The sequence below is a fragment of the Macaca fascicularis genome, chromosome 14 (assembly GCF_037993035.2).
Source record: "Macaca fascicularis isolate 582-1 chromosome 14, T2T-MFA8v1.1".
Taxonomy (NCBI): Eukaryota; Metazoa; Chordata; class Mammalia; order Primates; family Cercopithecidae; genus Macaca; species Macaca fascicularis.
Genome location: NC_088388.1, coordinates 13,167,450 through 13,184,133, shown reverse-complemented (window position 1 = coordinate 13,184,133; position 16,684 = coordinate 13,167,450). Strand labels below are relative to the sequence as shown.

The window sequence follows — 16,684 nt, the reverse complement described above, 5'->3', positions numbered from 1 at the left end:
ACCTGGCCCTGGGGGCTCAGCAACCCCCTCCCCCACCTTCAGCCTCTACTGGGCCGTGCTGCCTGGAAAACCCAGCCTGGGCTCAGCTGACTTCCTCTTGTGTCATGGAAAGTGCAGTGATGGGGACAGGAAACTCCCGCCAGGGATCTGGGGTCTGAGCGGGGACCGGGGCCCAGAGGTTTCTGGACCTAGAGGCCCGGAGGGGTGAAAGGGGCGGGGGGGGGGTAACTTATGGGGGTGGGCAGCAGGGAGGGAGCCTACGGGGCAGTGTTCTCGGAGGGCAGAGGCCCCCTTCTCTAGGGTCAAGGCAGTGCCAAGCCCTGGGGGCCTGAAAGACGGCAACCCGAGGCCCTGAGCTACTTTCAGTTTTCCAAAACCAAACTAACAAACAAAAAGAGTAGAAATTATGCCGTGATGAAGACTCCGAGATCAAAGCAAAGCCCAAATGTTCGGTTTGTTTTCTTTTCCTTGGGTAAAGAGGTGGGGAGTGGTGGCAAGGGTGGCAGAGTGAGGAAAATGTGGGATCATACTTCAGCGTTGACCTCCTGGGGCCAAATACTTTACCCTCCGAGCCTCAGTTTTCTCATCTGTGAAATGGAAAGCTGTGCCCACTCCCATGATAATTGGGAAGACTGAAGGAGCTGATGCCCCTGGCTAGAGGAAGGTGCTTAGTAAAACTTCCCTCACTCTTTTGGGCTGCAATTATGTACACTGAGTGTGGGAACAGGGGCTGTGAAGGGCTGCTTACGGTACACAGTTGTGTGACTCACGAACAGCACTCATCAAGAAAAAACATCCCTGCAGAGTCTTTGGTGCTAAGAAGGGTGGAGCCATGTCTGCCTCTTTCGTCTTCACATCCCTGTGCTTAGCACGGGGCAAATATTGATGAATGAATGAGTGAATGAATGAGTGAACAAACAAATGCATGAAAGAGGTTGGGATTTCCAGAGTCAAGGGACCAGGAAGGATGGATGTGAGGGATGGGGCAGGGAACTGGGCCAGGCCTGGCCAGGAGGGGCTGGGTGAGGTCTCCCCATCCCAGGCTGAGGCCACCTCTGGCAGGAGGGAGAGGCACCTCTGAAGGCTGAATGAAGGATGGGTGTGGCCCCAATCACAGCTACCTTAGGAGTCCTCTTTCCTTGATCCTGGGGTGGGGATCAAAGCTTCCCTCTGCTAAAGAGGTTCAAGCACACAGTACCTTCCAGCCCTGAGTGAGCAGAAACCAGGGAGTGTCTAAGTGGGTCTAAGACAATATGAGGACCACCCCTCATATTGTCTTGTGCCCAATTTCTGCCTCCAAAGAAAGAAGAAGTAAAAACTAAAAGGCAGAAATGAAATCCACAAGTAGACAGCCCAGTGCCACACCCTGGGCCTGGTAGTTAAAGATCGACCCCTAACCTAATCAGTTATGTGATCTATAGATTACAGATATTGTATAGAAAAGCACTGTAAAAATCCCTGTCCTGTTCTGTTCCGTTCTAATTACCGGTGCATGCAGCCCCCAGTCACATACCCCCTGCTTTCACAATTGATCACGACCCTCTGAAGCAGACTCCCTTAGAGTTGTGAGCCCTTAAAAGGGACAGGAATTGCTCACTCGGGGAGCTCGGCTCTTGAGACAGGAGTCTTGCTGATGCTCCCGGCCGAATAAACCCCTCCCTTCTTTAACTCGGTGTCTGAGGGGTTTTGTCTGTGACTTGTCCTGCTACATTTCTTGGTTTCCTGACCCGGAAGCAAGGTGATTAATGGACAGTCGACGTAGGCCCTTAGGCGGCTTAGGCCTGCCCTGTGGAGCATCCCTGTTGGGGACTCCGGCCAGCTTGAGCAACGCGGATCCTGAGAGCGCTCCCAGGTAGGCAGTTGCCCCGGTGGAACGCCTCACCAGAGCAGCGCATGGCAGGCCCCTGTGGAGGATCAATGCAGTGACCGAACACCAGGAAGGAACTGGCACTTGGAGTCCGGACAACTGAAACTTGGTAAGACTAGTCTCTGGAACTTACTGACTCCATTTGAGTGGAAGCAGGGCCTGATCACCCATGGTGCCTGTACCGGCACTTTGGTTTTTGTTTTTGACTTGAATTGGATTGCTTGATGCTTTGGTTTTGGTTTTGACCTGGTTTGGATTTCTTGATACTTTGACTTTGGTTTTGATTCTGGTTTGGTGTAAACTTTAAAAGTGTGTGTGTGCCCTTTTTACCCGTTCTTTGTTTTGTGGTGTGCATGTGGTGTGAGCGTGGTGTTTTGTCTCAAGGAAACATGGGTCAGGCACAAAGTAAGCCCACCCCACTAGGAACTATGTTGAAATTTTTCAAAAAGGGATTTGAGGGAGACTATGGAGTCACTATAACACCAGGAAAACTTAGAACTTTGTGTGAGATAGACTGGCCAGCATTAGAGGTGGGTTGGCCATCAGAAGGAAGCCTGGACAGGTCCCTTGTCTCAAAGGTATGGCACAGGGTAACCTATAAGCCAGGGCACCCAGATCAGTTCCCATATATAGATTCTTGGTTACAGCTGGTTTTGAACCCCCCATAGTGGTTAAGAGGACAGGCAGCAGCAGTACTAGTAGCAAAGGGACAGTTAGTTAAGGAAGGTCCTCGCTCCCACCCGCTGAGGGAAGTCGGCACCCCCAGTGGGACCAGACATGGAAAGGCTAAGACGGTACCATGAGGCATTAATAGAAGGTCTAAAGAAAGGGGCTCAAAAGGCTACAAATATAAATAAGGTCTCTGAGGTCATCCAAGGAAAAGAGGAGAGTCCAGCGCAATTCTATGAAAGACTGTGTGAGGCTTACCATATGTACACTCCTTTAGATCCAGATAGCCCTGAAAATCAGCGCATGATTAACATGACCTTAGTTAGTCAAAGTGCAGAAGGTATCTGGAGAAAATTGCAGAAACAGGCTGGGTTTGTGGGTATGAATACCTCACAGTTACTTGAAATGGCCAATCAAGTGTTTGTGAATAGAGATGCAACAAGCCACGGAGAAAGTTGTAAGGAAGGCAAACGCCAGGCTAGGTGAAACACCAACTTACTGGCCGCGTCCATTACGGGAATCCCCCCGAAAGGAGAGGGAAAGGGGGGTTCTGGGACGAATACCCAGTCTAATCACCCACACTTGCAACGTAACCAATGTGCCTATTGTAAGGAAGTGGGACATTGGAAAGATAAGTGTCCCCAACTGAAGGAAAAGCAAGGTGATTCGGAACAAAAGACCTCAGACAAAGATGAGGGAGCTTTGTTCAGTCTGGCTGAAGGGCTATTGGACTGAAGGGGACTGGGCTCAAGCGCCCCCAAGGAGCCCATGGTCAGGATTACAACTGGGGACAAAGACATTAAGTTTTTTGTCGATACTGGTGCTGAACATTCAGTAGTGACCACCCTGGTCACCCCTTATCCAAGAAAACCATTGATATAATTGGAGCAACAGGAGTTTCCACTAAGCAGACTTTCTATCTACCACGGACCTGCTCGGTGGGGGGACATGAGATAGTTCACCAGTTCTTGTACATGCCTGACTGTCCCTTGCCTTTGCTGGGAAGAGACTTGCTTAGCAAGCTGAAAGCCACCATCTCCTTCACAAAGCAGGGCTCTTTACTGCTAAACTTACTGGGAACAGGAGTTATCATGGCCTTTATGGTCCCCCAGGAAGAAGAATGGAGACTTTTTCTAACCGAGCCAGGCCAAGAGATAAAACCAGCTCTAGCTAAGTGATGGCCCCGAGCATGGACAGAGGATAATCCTCCGGGACTGGCGGTCAACCAAGCCCCCATACTCACAGAAGTTAAGCCTGTGGCCAAACCAATTAGACAAAAGCAGTATCCGGTTCCCAGAGAAGCTCTTGAAGGAATCCAGGTTCATCTCAGGTGCTTGAAAGCCATGGAATTATAGTTCCTTGCCAGTCTCCATGCAACACCCCTCTTCTGCCTGTTCCCTAAGCCAGGGATCAAGGACTAGTGGTCAGTACAGGACTTGGTCCAAGGAGAAGTTTACAAACACTCTCCTGAACCAGTGTTTCAAACTTTCTATGATGAACTAAATGTGCCAGTACCAGAAATTCCAGGAAAAACAAGAAATTTGTTTTTGCAATTAGCCGAGCATGTAGCCCAGTCTCTCAATGTCACTTCATGTTATGTATGTGGAGGAACTGTAATGGGAGATCAATGGCCATGGGAAACCTGAGAATGAGTACCTACAGACCCAGTTCCTGATGAATTCCCAGTTCAAAAGAATCACCCTGATAATTTCTGAGTCCTAAAAGCCTCAGTTATTGGACAATATTGCATAGCTAGAGAAGGAAAAGAATTCATTCACCCCGTAGGATGACTTAGTTGTCTGGGTCAGCAAGTGTATAATGGTACCACAAAGACAGTCACTTGGTGGAGTTCAAATCACACAGAGAAGAATCCATTTAGTAAATTCCCAAAGTTGCAAACTGTGTGGACCGACCCGCAGTCCCACTGGGACTGGACAACCCCCACTGGATTAGACTGGATATGTGGGCATAGAGCTTATGCCAAATTACCTGACCAGTGGGCAGGTAGTTGTGCTATTGGCACTATTAAACTGTCTTTCTTCCTACTGCCCATAAAAACAGTCAAACTCCTGGGCTTCCCTGTCTATGCTTCCTGCAAAAAGAGCAGCATAGCTATAGAAAATTAAAAAGATGATGAATGGTCCCCTGAGAGAATCATACAATATTGTGGGCCTGCTACTTGGGCACAACAACGCTCGTGGGGATACCAGACCCCCATTTACATGATCAACCAAATCATACGGTTACAAGCTGTCTTAGAAATAATCACTAATAAAACCAGCAGAGCCTTGACTATTCTGACCCAGCAAGAAACTCAGTTGAGAAATGGTATTTATCAAAATAGATTGGCTCTTAGCTACTTGCTAGCAGCTGAAGGAGGGGTCTGTAGGAAATTTAACCTTACTAATTGCTGTCTACAAATAGATGATCAAGGGCAAGTAGTTGAATACATAGTTAGAAATATGACAAAACTGGCACATGTGCCCGTGCAAGTGTGGCATGGATTTGATCATGGGACCATGTTTGGAAAATGGTTCCCAGCGCTAGGAGGATTTAAAACTCTTATAATAGGAGTTTTAATAGTAATAGGAACCTGCTTACTGCTCCCTTGTTTGCTCCCTGTACTTCTTCAAATGATAAAAAGCTTTATCACTACCTTAGTTCACCAAAATGCTTCAGCACAAGTGTTCTATGTGAATCGCTATCGATCTGTCTTGTAAGAAGACATGGGTAGTGAAAATGAAAGTGAGAACTCCCACTAATGAGTGAGATTCTCTAAGGCGGGGGGAAAAAGAGGAGACCACCCCTCATATTGTCTTGTGCCCAATTTCTGCCTCCAAAGAAAGAAGAAGTAAAAACTAAAAGGCAAAAATGAAATCCACAAGCAGACAGCCCAGCGCCACACCTGGGCCTGGTAGTTAAAGATCAACCCCTGACCTAATTGGTTATGTGATCTATAGATTACACACATTGTATAGAAAAGCACTGTAAAAATCCCTGTCCTGTTCTGTTCCGTTCTAATTACCAGTGCATGCAGCCCCCAGTCACATACCCCCTGCTTGCACAATTGATCACGACCCTTTCAAGTAGACTCCCTTAGAGTTGTGAGCCCTTAAAAGGGACAGGAATTGCTCACTCGGGGAGCTCGGCTCTTGAGACAGAAGTCTTGCTGATACTCCCGACCGAATAAACCTCTCCCTTCTTTAACTTGGTGTCTGAGGGGTTTTGTCTGTGGCTTGTCCTGCTACAGGTCTAAGTGGAATCTAAGTGGATGCATCACCAAGCCAGTCTCTCCAGCCCAGGGAGGGGGATGCCCCTGGCCCTGGTGGACCTGGAGCAGTGATCACATCCTTGAACTGCTTCCCACCTGCCTGGGGTGGCCCAGAGTACAGGAAGCCCCAGGAGCCAGGAGCTTTCTCATCTGGGAGCACAAAGGATGTGAGGAAAAAATGGAACCCAGCCCAGGGAAACACATGGCCTTTCCCCTGCCCCAGGCTTCCCCATCTTCTTTGCAGAGACCCTGCCTCTTCTTCAACGGGGTTGATTCCAGACCCTCCAAGAGCAACAGGGACACGGAGCTCACATACATACCCACACACCAACACAGAGATCACACAACAACACGGAGATCACACACATCAACATGGAAATCACACACACACATATCGAATGGGGATTACACACACATCAACATGGAGCTCATACATACACCCCAAGATAGCAATCACACACACAACATGGAGATCACACAAGTCAACATGGAGATCACACACACACATCAACATGGAGATCACATTCACACACATCAACGTGGAACTCACATTCACACACATCAACATGGAAATCACTCACACACATCAACATGGAGATCACATTCACACACATCAACATGGAAATCACTCACACACATCAACATGGAGATCACATTCACACACATCAACATGGAGATCGCATTCACACACATCAACATGGAAAAATCACTCACACACATCAACATGGAAATCACTCACACATAACATGGAAATCACTCACACACATCAACATGGAGATCACATTCACACACATCAACATGGAAATCACATTCACAGACACGAACATGGAGATCGCATTCACACACATCAACATGGGGATCACACAGACACATCAACATGGAAATCACTCACACACATCAACATGGAGATCACATTCACACACATCAACATGGAAATCACTCACACACATCAACATGGAAATCACTCACACATATCAACATGGAGATCGCATTCACACACATCAACATGGAAATCACTCACACACATCAACATGGAGATCACATTCACACACATCAACATGGAAATCACTCACACACATCAACATGGAGATCGCATTCACACACATCAACATGGAAATCACATTCACAGACACGAACATGGAGATCGCATTCACACACATCAACATGGAAATCACATTCACAGACACGAACATGGAGATCGCATTCACACACATCAACATGGAGATCACACACACACATCAGCATGGAAATCACATTCACACACATCAACATGGAGATCACATTCACACACATCAACATGGGGATCACACAGACACATCAACATGGAGATCACACACACACATCAACATGGAGATCACATTCACACACATCAACATGGAGATCACACACACACATCAGCATGGAAATCACATTCACACACATCAACATGGAGATCGCATTCACACACATCAACATGGGGATCACACAGACACATCAACATGGAGATCACACACACACATCAACATGGAGATCGCATTCACACACATCAACATGGAAATCACTCACACACATCAACATGGAGATCACATTCACACACATCAACATGGAAATCACTCACACACATCAACATGGAGATCGCATTCACACACATCAACATGGAAATCACATTCACAGACACGAACATGGAGATCGCATTCACACACATCAACATGGAGATCACACACACACATCAGCATGGAAATCACATTCACACACATCAACATGGAGATCACATTCACACACATCAACATGGGGATCACACAGACACATCAACATGGAAATCACTCACACACATCAACATGGAGATCACATTCACACACATCAACATGGAGATCACATTCACACACATCAACATGGGGATCACACAGACACATCAACATGGGGATCACACAGACACATCAACATGGAAATCACTCACACACATCAACATGGAAATCACACACATCAACATGGAAATCATTCACACACATCAACATGGAAATCATTCACACACATCAACATGGAGATCACATTCACACACATCAGCATGGAAATCACATTCACAGACACGAACATGGAGATCGCATTCACACACATCAACATGGAGATCACACACACACATCAGCATGGAAATCACATTCACACACATCAACATGGAGATCACATTCACACACATCAACATGGGGATCACACAGACACATCAACATGGAAATCACTCACACACATCAACACGGAAATCACACACATCAACATGGAAATCATTCACACACATCAACATGGAGATCACACACACATCAACATGGAGATCACACACACACATCAGCATGGAAATCACATTCACACACATCAACATGGAGATCACATTCACACACATCAACATGGAGATCACACACACATCAACATGGAGATCACACACACACATCAACATGGAGATCACATTCACACACATCAACATGGAGATCACACACACATATATCAAATGGGTATTACACACACATCAACATGGAGCTCATACATACACCCCAACATGGAGATCACACACACAACACAGAGATCACACAAGTCAACGTGGAGATCACACACACACAACCTGAAAATCACACACACATCAACATGGAGATTACACACACACACATCAACATGAAGATCACATTCACACACATCAACATGGAGATCACACACATGCAACACGGAAATCACACACACATCAACAGGAGATGACACACACATCAACATGGAGCTCACATATACACCTCAACATGGAGATCACACACACAGCACAGAGATCACACAAGTCAACATGGAGATTGCTCTCTCTACACACACACACACAGGCACAAGCCCCATCATTCATGACAGAGCCATCTCTTGTATCTGCTAGCGAAACAACACCCGTGGAAAGTCACCTCAAACTTCTAACCTCATCCCTCACAAAGGAGAAATGGAGGGTTTGGTTTCGGCTTTCACTGGAGTCTGCAGCAAGAACTGGCATCATGCTGCCCACTTCCCGCCTCTCTCTGCCCGGACCCCTGCCTCAGAGACGCCTGTCCTCAGCCCAGCCCTCAGCTGCAGCCAGGCCTTTACCCCCCATAACCCCCTCAGGGTCCCCACTCCCTGCAGCCCTGTCCCTCCAGGATGCGTGGCCTTGTCCTGTGTGGGGGTGGCCGAGAGCACTGCCCCAGCCCCGGGTACCTTGGGCAGGAAGCTGGCAGAGGCCAGGGCTACCATTCAAACAGGGGCAGGTGGTTTTGCCAGGAGGAAGTTGACAGTTCAACTTCAAACATGGGTGACGCAGGCCCCACACTGCCTGCTCCCCGTCCCACCCCTCCCTGAGCATGCCGCCCCGCCCTCTCCCTCCCTGAGAGCGAGACACCGGGCCAGACATCCTCACCTGCAGTGCCGAGCTGCCCAGGCTGAGGCAAGAGAAGGCCAGAGACCATGCCCATGGGGTCTCCGCAACCGCTGGCCACCTTGTACCTGCTGGGAATGCTGGGTGAGTACCCCTTCCGGGTGTCCTGCGAACATCCGGGCTCGCTCCAGTGCAAGGAAGGAGATCCCAGTTTTACCCAAGGCTGACTCTGGGGTCCACATGTCACCCCTCTGGAGCGTTGTGGAGATTTGGGGCCACTGGGATCCCGGCCTGCCCCCACTGCCCAGCTGCAACTTGGCCCTCTGCCCTGCATGTCCCACCCACCAGGAGCACAACCTTGCCTCTCTCCTGCGCTGTTGAGAGCCCTGCTTTACCCCCTCCAGTGCAAGAGAGACTGCAGGGGGGACCCGCATCCGATGGGGCCCAGACAACCTGATTCCTAGGCTGAGTTGGATTTTAGCAGCGCATACAGGCCTCCCTCTGCAGAGTCCCCCCTGACAGCCCAGCCTTTACTTGGTGGCCTCCAGAGACATGGAAACACCGTCTCTGATGCAGCTCTGATGATGCTCTGGACAGAGAGTGGGCCAAGGGAGAGTGGAGCCGCCTCTGAGGACAATGTCTGAGCAGATGTCAAGGACTCAAAGCGGAAGTCCTAGGCCCTCTCACACCCAGTCCTGGGTCAGTCCCAGAGGGGCCCAGCCAGGCCGGCTGGGATGAGTACACTCTGGGCCTGCTTTCCCTCGAGCCCTGGGTTGTAAGCCCGACGCTGTGTGACCTCAGATAGGTCCCCAAGCCTCTCCAGGCCTTGATCTCCCCATTTATGAAATGTGGGGGTTGGGGTGTGAACTGGATGAGACCTGACCACTTCCTGAGGATTTGGAAGGTCTGGCAGGGTGACAGAGGTGCGTGACTCCGGGCTGGAAACAGGAGGATGCGAGCGGCTTCCAGGCTGGCAGGGAGAGGGTCTGGAGGCCTCGCCTGCCTGAGCAGGGAGCCTCGGCAGCCTCCTAGGGAAGCTGGGCGTGCAGGTGTGAGTGTGGGGAAATGTGTGTGTGTATGAGTCTGTGTGCATGTGTGTGAGAACTGTGTGGGGGGAATGTGTGTGTGTGAGAGTCTATGTTCATGTGTGTGAGAAATGTGCATGGGGGAATGTGTGAGTCTGTATGTATATGTCTGTGTGTGAGTCTGTGTGTGAGTCTGTGTGAGTCTGTGTTCATGTGTGTGAGAAATGTGCGTGGGGGAATGTGTGAGTATGTGTGTGTGAGTCTGTATGTGTGAGTCTGTGTGTGTCTGTGTGTGTGAGTCTGTGTGTGAGTCTGTGTGTGTGAGTCTGTGTTCGTGTGTGTGAGAACTGTGTGTGGGGGAATGTGTGAGTCTGTGTGTGTGTGTGAGTCTGTGTGTGTGAGTCTGTGTTCATGTGTGTAAGAACTGTGTGTGTGTGAGTCTGTGTGTGTGAGTCTGTGTTCATGTGTGTAAGAACTGTGTGTGTGTGAGTCTATGAGTCTGTGCGCATGTGTGTGAGAACTGTGGGGGGGGGAATTTGTGAGTCTGTGTGTATGTGAGTCTGTGTGTGTGAGTCTGTGTTCATGTGTGAGAACTGTGTGGGGGGGAATGTGTGAGTCTGTGTGTGTGAGTCTGTGAGTCTGTGTGCATGTGTGTGAGAACTGTGTGTGTGTGCTTTCATGAGTACAACGCGGCCTCCAAATACAGGATTATCTCCCCAACATGTGACAATGGCACCTGTGCACACATGTTCACATGGCTCTTCTCACATGTAACAACAACAGGTACAAAATGCCTTCTGTCCCAAAGTAAGAGGCCTAGAGACAGACCCCTGGCTGGCTTCGGGCACTCTGCTGAGGAGGGACCAGGCCCTTAACCCCCCGCACCTGCTCCTCACCTCTGGCCTCAGACTCCATTGAGATAGGGAGGCTCCCAGCCAAGTATGGGAGCCCATGTCCTGCTCTAGGGCCCTCCTACCTGAATCCCATCATGGGTGAGGCTCCTGATGGGACCAGGCAAGTTCCCTGGCCCAACACAGGCCAGAGTCAGGAAGGCTTGGAGGTACCCCCTTCACCCCCAGTATGGGGGCCAGCTGGAACCCCAGGAACAGGCAGTTCCCAGCGTCTGAGTGAGCCGGTGGGTACCAAGCATTCCCATTTTTCAGTGCGTCACTGTTTACAAAGCACTTTTAAAGCCATTTTCTACTGCAAGCTTCACAGCAGCCAATGAAGTAGGTGGGCCCGTTGGCCCCATTTTACAGTGGGGAAAAGCGAGGCCCAGGAAGGCCAAGTGCAAACCCAGAGTGCAGCAGCTGGTGCATAGCCGAGCTGCCCCCAGCCCAGCATTCCTGCCTTCACAGAGGCCCCTCCCTGTACCCTTAGCTAAAAGGAAGGCCACCAAAGGGAAGGCCACTCCCCTGTGGGAAAATGGCCCCGGGACACAACCTCCACCAGCAGAGATACAGCCACCAGAGCTGGGGACACCAAGGGCCAGGGCTGGGGCTGGAGTCAAACAGTGCAGGCACCCTTTGAGCCATTCCAAGGAGAGATGCCGCAACGCCAGAGCCCTGGGGACACCGCAGCCTCCTGGCTGGCATCGGGGCTTGGGGACCTTTGGACCCTGAGGCATGAAGATGCCCCCAGCATGTCTGGGTGCTCGCGACAGGCCAGGGCTTCCCACAGCTACTCCCCTCTCAGCCCTACCCCGCCTGGACAGCTGCAGGTAGTGAGGTGGGGAGGCGGCTCTGACAACTGCACGACCCTGACTGGCCCAGGCGATGCGACTCTAAAAGCCAGCATTGGGACATGGGAAAGTCATGAACTCTGTAGTTTGAATTCCAGTCTGCCACTTACCAACTGGGCGATCTTGGACTAGTTCCGTAAGCCTCAGTTTCCTCATCTGTAAACTGGGTACAACAGTACCTCATAGAGGCTTATAAGGATGCAATGCATCAATGCACACAGAGCTTGAGTACAATCCTGGCATATAGTATAGTAAGTACTCAATAAACAATAATAACAGCAACAACTATTATTATTATTATTACCAGAAGTTCAAGACCAGCCTGGCCAACATGGTGAAACCTCATCTCTACTAAAAATATTATTATTATTATTATTATTATTATTATTATTATTACCAGCAAGAAACAATGCGAGGTAGGAGCCAATGGGGATAAGGGTCTTGCCAGAGGCCTGCACGGGCATCAATCTCTCTACCCCTCAATCCTCTTGCATAGGCTATTTATTCACTAATTCATTCATTTATTCATCTACAAATATTATTGAGCATGTCCTGTGCATCCGGCTCTGTGCAAAACACTGGGGATACAGAGACCAAGGCAGGAGTCCCTGCCCTCAAGGATCTGACCAGCTAACAGGAGACCTGTTAGAGAACACAAGTAAACAAGCACCAAAGACCGGGCATGGTGGCTCATGCCTGTAATCCCAGCACTTCAGGAGGCCAAGGTGGGTGGATCACCTGAGGCCAGAAGTTCAAGACCAGCCTGGCCAACATGGTGAAACCTCATCTCTACTAAAAGTATAAAAATTAGCCGGGTGGGGTGGCACGCACCTGTAATCCCAGCTACTCAGGAGGCTGAGGCAGGAGAATCGCTTGAACCTGGGAGGCAGAGGTTGCAGTGAGCCGAGATCGCACCATTGCACTCCAGCCTGGGCGACAGAGCAAGACTCCATCTCAAAAAAAAAAAAAAAAAAAGGCACCTGAAATATTTACACATTTTGACATACTGAGTGCAACGCGGGGATCAGCAAGTGCCTCGGGCACAATACAGTCTGCACTAGGAGGACACCCCCTTGGCTGGGCAGGCAGAGAGGGCCTCTCTAAGGACGCGAGGTCTCATCTGAGAATCTGAGACCTGAATGAGGGATGGAGCCAGCCAGGCAGAGAAGAAAGGGAAGAGGGTCCCAGGCCGAGCGGATGGCAGGGCAAAGGCAAGAGGAAAAGACAGGCCTGAGAGCGTGGGGCTCCCACTGGAGCAGGGCAGCAGGTCCACTGTCCCAGGCTGGGTGAGGCCCTGGGTGGATCATGCTCCTCGAAGACCCAGAGCTCCCCACCTCCAGCAGGGAATGAAGGGACCTGGGGGCCCGGGGGCTGGCACTGGCCTTCCTGGTCACTCTGTCGCCACCAGTTCAGAGGGGTTTTCCCTGCAGTGACCAGGTGGCAAATTCAGCTCAACCTGACAAAACTGATTGAACATCTGCTGTGTGTGTGTCTGTGTGTGTGTGTGTGTGTGAGAGAGAGAAATTGATTGAACATCTATTCTGTGTGTGTGTGTGAAACTGAACAACTACTGTGTCTGTGTGTGTATGTGAAATTGATTGAACATCTACTGTGTGTGTGTGTGTGTGAAACTGATTGAACATCTACTGTGTGTGTCCATGTGCACATGTGCTGTGTGTGCCTGTGAACACAGATGTGCACAGCCCTGTGGAGGGGAGCTTTGGAGCAATGCAGACCTAGTTTGATTTCTGCTTGGCCACTCACAAATGAACATCTCTCAGGGTCTCATCTATAAAAATAGGGGTTCCTTGCTGTGCCCACCTCAAAAGATCACTGCAATCATTACATCGGGTTTATTCAGAGACTACCTATGGACTGAACACCTACTATGTGCCAGACACTGTTCTAAGTGCTGAGGACACAGCAGTGAACAAAACAGTGGAAAATCCCTGCCCTGGTGGATCTGCCATAACAGTCAGGGTGTGATGGGGAGACAGACAAGAGACAAGCTAAGCTAGTGATTATGCAAATACTAGACGGTCAGGAGAGGTGTGGAGACAGACAGAGAGGAGGGCTGGGACCGGAAGCCTTGGTGGGGTGTGTGGTACCTAGGGAGGATTCAGCGGTTCTCATAAGAAGATATTTGAGTCAATGTTTGAAAGAAGGCAGTGAGCCCACCGTGTGGGACCTGAGGAGGAGTGTTGCAGGCAGAGGGGCATCCAGCCGCAGGTCAGCGAGGGGGTCCATGAGACAGCCACGAGGACCACAGAGGCCTCCCTGAGGACTTGGGCTGTTTCTCCCATGCACTGGAGAGCCACACAGGAGCAGAGAGGTGAGCATAACTCTCACCTCTCCAGGTCCTCAAGTGCATCTTGAACCCCAGGCCAGATGCATTTGGAAATTCAGAAGGTTTCAGATTGTAGAAGGAAATACTGTGTACATACTGTGTGCTCTTAACACACACAGTGAGGCCTGGGGCAGCGCCCTGCGTTCAACACATTCCCATTTCTGCAGTGAAACATGAATTTGCACACTTAGAGGGATGTAAAGACAGCAAACACCCTCCCACCAAATGCATTAGAACAAGACTTTTAGATTTTGGATTTTGAATTGCAGATAAGAGATTGTGGGCCTGGATCACTTCCTCTATAACTGCCACTATCACCGCGACCAGCATCATCATCATCAACATGTACCTTTCAAGGCCTGACTTTCATGGTGTCCAGAGAGACCCTAATACTCCTCTCCAGGGGACAGATACGGTAGGAATAGCGTAGGAAATGGGTGGTGGCAGTCTGCACAGACGACAAGGGTCCCAGGCACTGCCACAGACTCCCACAGAAGCATCTGGAATGAACCCCTCCCTCCTTCTGGCCCCAGTTTCCCCCATCTGCACTCCAGAGCAAGCAGGCTCTGGGGCCTCCCTGGGGTAGACTCCCACAGGCCCTGCCAGGCGATGGAGACAGGGTTTCTCTCCTGACTCTACCACCAGCTAGCTGTGTGACCTTGGGCAAGTCACTCAGCCTCTCTGAACCTCGGTTTCCCAATCTGAAAATGGGGGTGAGCATGGTCCCTTCTTCACAGGGCTGTGGGTGGAAAGAAGGAGCCTAGTGCATGAGAGAGCTTTGGGGTAGGTAAAGCTCTAAACAAAACCAAAGGCTTGTCGCTGTGACGGCAGAGACACCGTATATGGTGCGAAACTCATGCAAGAGCAGACCACTAGCGCGAGAGAGAAATAACAATTCCAACAGCAAAGGCCATTCTGGCCACGACCCACTGTCCGCTCACTGGGACAGGCCCTCGGGGAGCCAGATTAGAGACCTGAATCTGCTGTTCCTTCCTGCGGGCTCCATTCCCAGGCCTCTCCTGGTTTCAGCCCAGTGTGATTCTGTATGTATTTTGCACATAAAAGCCGCTTAATCATAAATCAATCATTTCATCTGTGCGCAACCCAAGAAAGGGAATTTTGGTCCTTTACGATCTTCGTTTCCCTAAAGCCCTGAGATGGCTCCAACTCCACAGATGACTGTCGTTTCAGAAACAGAGGGGCTTCTGGCCTTTCAACTCAGCCAACATAGAGGATTCAAGAAAGATCCAGAATCCTCCCCCAAACACAGGCAGAGCTACTGTATTTGATGGACATCAATGGCTGTAGCTATGGGGAGGTCTGTGGACTGTTAGAAGCAATCATGTTTACGGGAAAAAGGGAACGCCTGACTTGCAAACTACACTAAATCAGTCATAGGTTTCTTATTTGTGAAACAAACTGGTGATGGCGCCCTGTCCTCTGAGGCTCCAGGACGACATAGGGTCTTCGGTGAAAAATCCTCATCCTGGGGTCTGCACAGGGTAAGGATGCTGTCATTTTGTTATCATCGGTCACGATCACAGGCCCCTCCCTGTGAGTCCGGGTGCCTGCGGAACCCTAAGCAGGCCACACCCTTGCCTCCATTTCCCAGGGTTCAGGGGCGTCAGAGGCAAATCCCGAAGGGTCCACGCAGGACCTAGGAGTGAGCCAGAGGCGGGGGCCAGGAGGGCAGGTCACAAAGCCAGCCGCCCTGGGCTGAATTCTGGCCATGCCGAGCTCTCACTCCCGTGCACCACGACGGCCTCCTCCTCTGTAAACTGGGACCCATCATGGAAGACAACAATATTCATCTGTAATTCCAAAGCCCAAAAAACATTTGTAAGTTTCTGGCAAATGCATTTGGTGCAAATCCTGACCTGAACGAATGGGAGGCTATTTATAATCTTGACGCATCCCACTTAGTGTGAAATTGCATATGTTTCGCTGCAGACACTGCCATGTGTTTGAAGCCCGGGCTCTCTAGACACATGGCGACTGTAGGGTGCCAGCAAGGCATTGACAAAACAGAAGGCAAGGGCCACTGCCACTGCCTGGGGCCGCCAGAGGCACAGCCAGTGGAACCAGGATGTCCTATTTTTCTTTTTTTTTTTTTTTTTTTTTTTTGAGACAGAGTCTTGCTCTGTCGCCCAGGCTGGGGTGCAATGGCCGGATCTCAGCTCACTGCAAGCTCCGCCTCCCGGGTTTAGACCATTCTCCTGCCTCAGCCTCCCGAGTAGCTGGGACTACAGGCGCCCGCCACCTCGCCCGGCTAGTTTTTTGTATTTTTTAGTAGAGACGGGGTTTCACCGTGTTAGCCAGGATGGTCTCGATCTCCTGACCTCGTGATCCGCCCGTCTCGGCCTCCCAAAGTGCTGGGATTACAGGCTTGAGCCACCGCGCCCGGCCAGGATGTCCTAT

At 50.3% G+C, this 16,684-nt stretch overlaps 1 protein-coding gene across 3 annotated transcripts in view; it reads left to right on the top strand.

The window, feature by feature from the left end:
* Positions 1-9,164: 9,164 nt before the first annotated feature.
* CD5 (CD5 molecule) overlaps positions 9,165-16,684 on the top strand; it is a 28,595-nt gene continuing 21,075 nt past the window's right edge. For all 3 annotated transcript variants that reach the window (XR_012423186.1, XR_012423185.1, XM_045371939.2), the window contains exon 1: positions 9,165-9,297. Coding sequence is in view for 1 of the 3 variants with exons in the window: in XM_045371939.2 (XP_045227874.2) it covers positions 9,243-9,297 (55 nt within the window). In the remaining 2 variants the exon portion in view is untranslated. The remainder of the gene's footprint in view (positions 9,298-16,684) is intronic.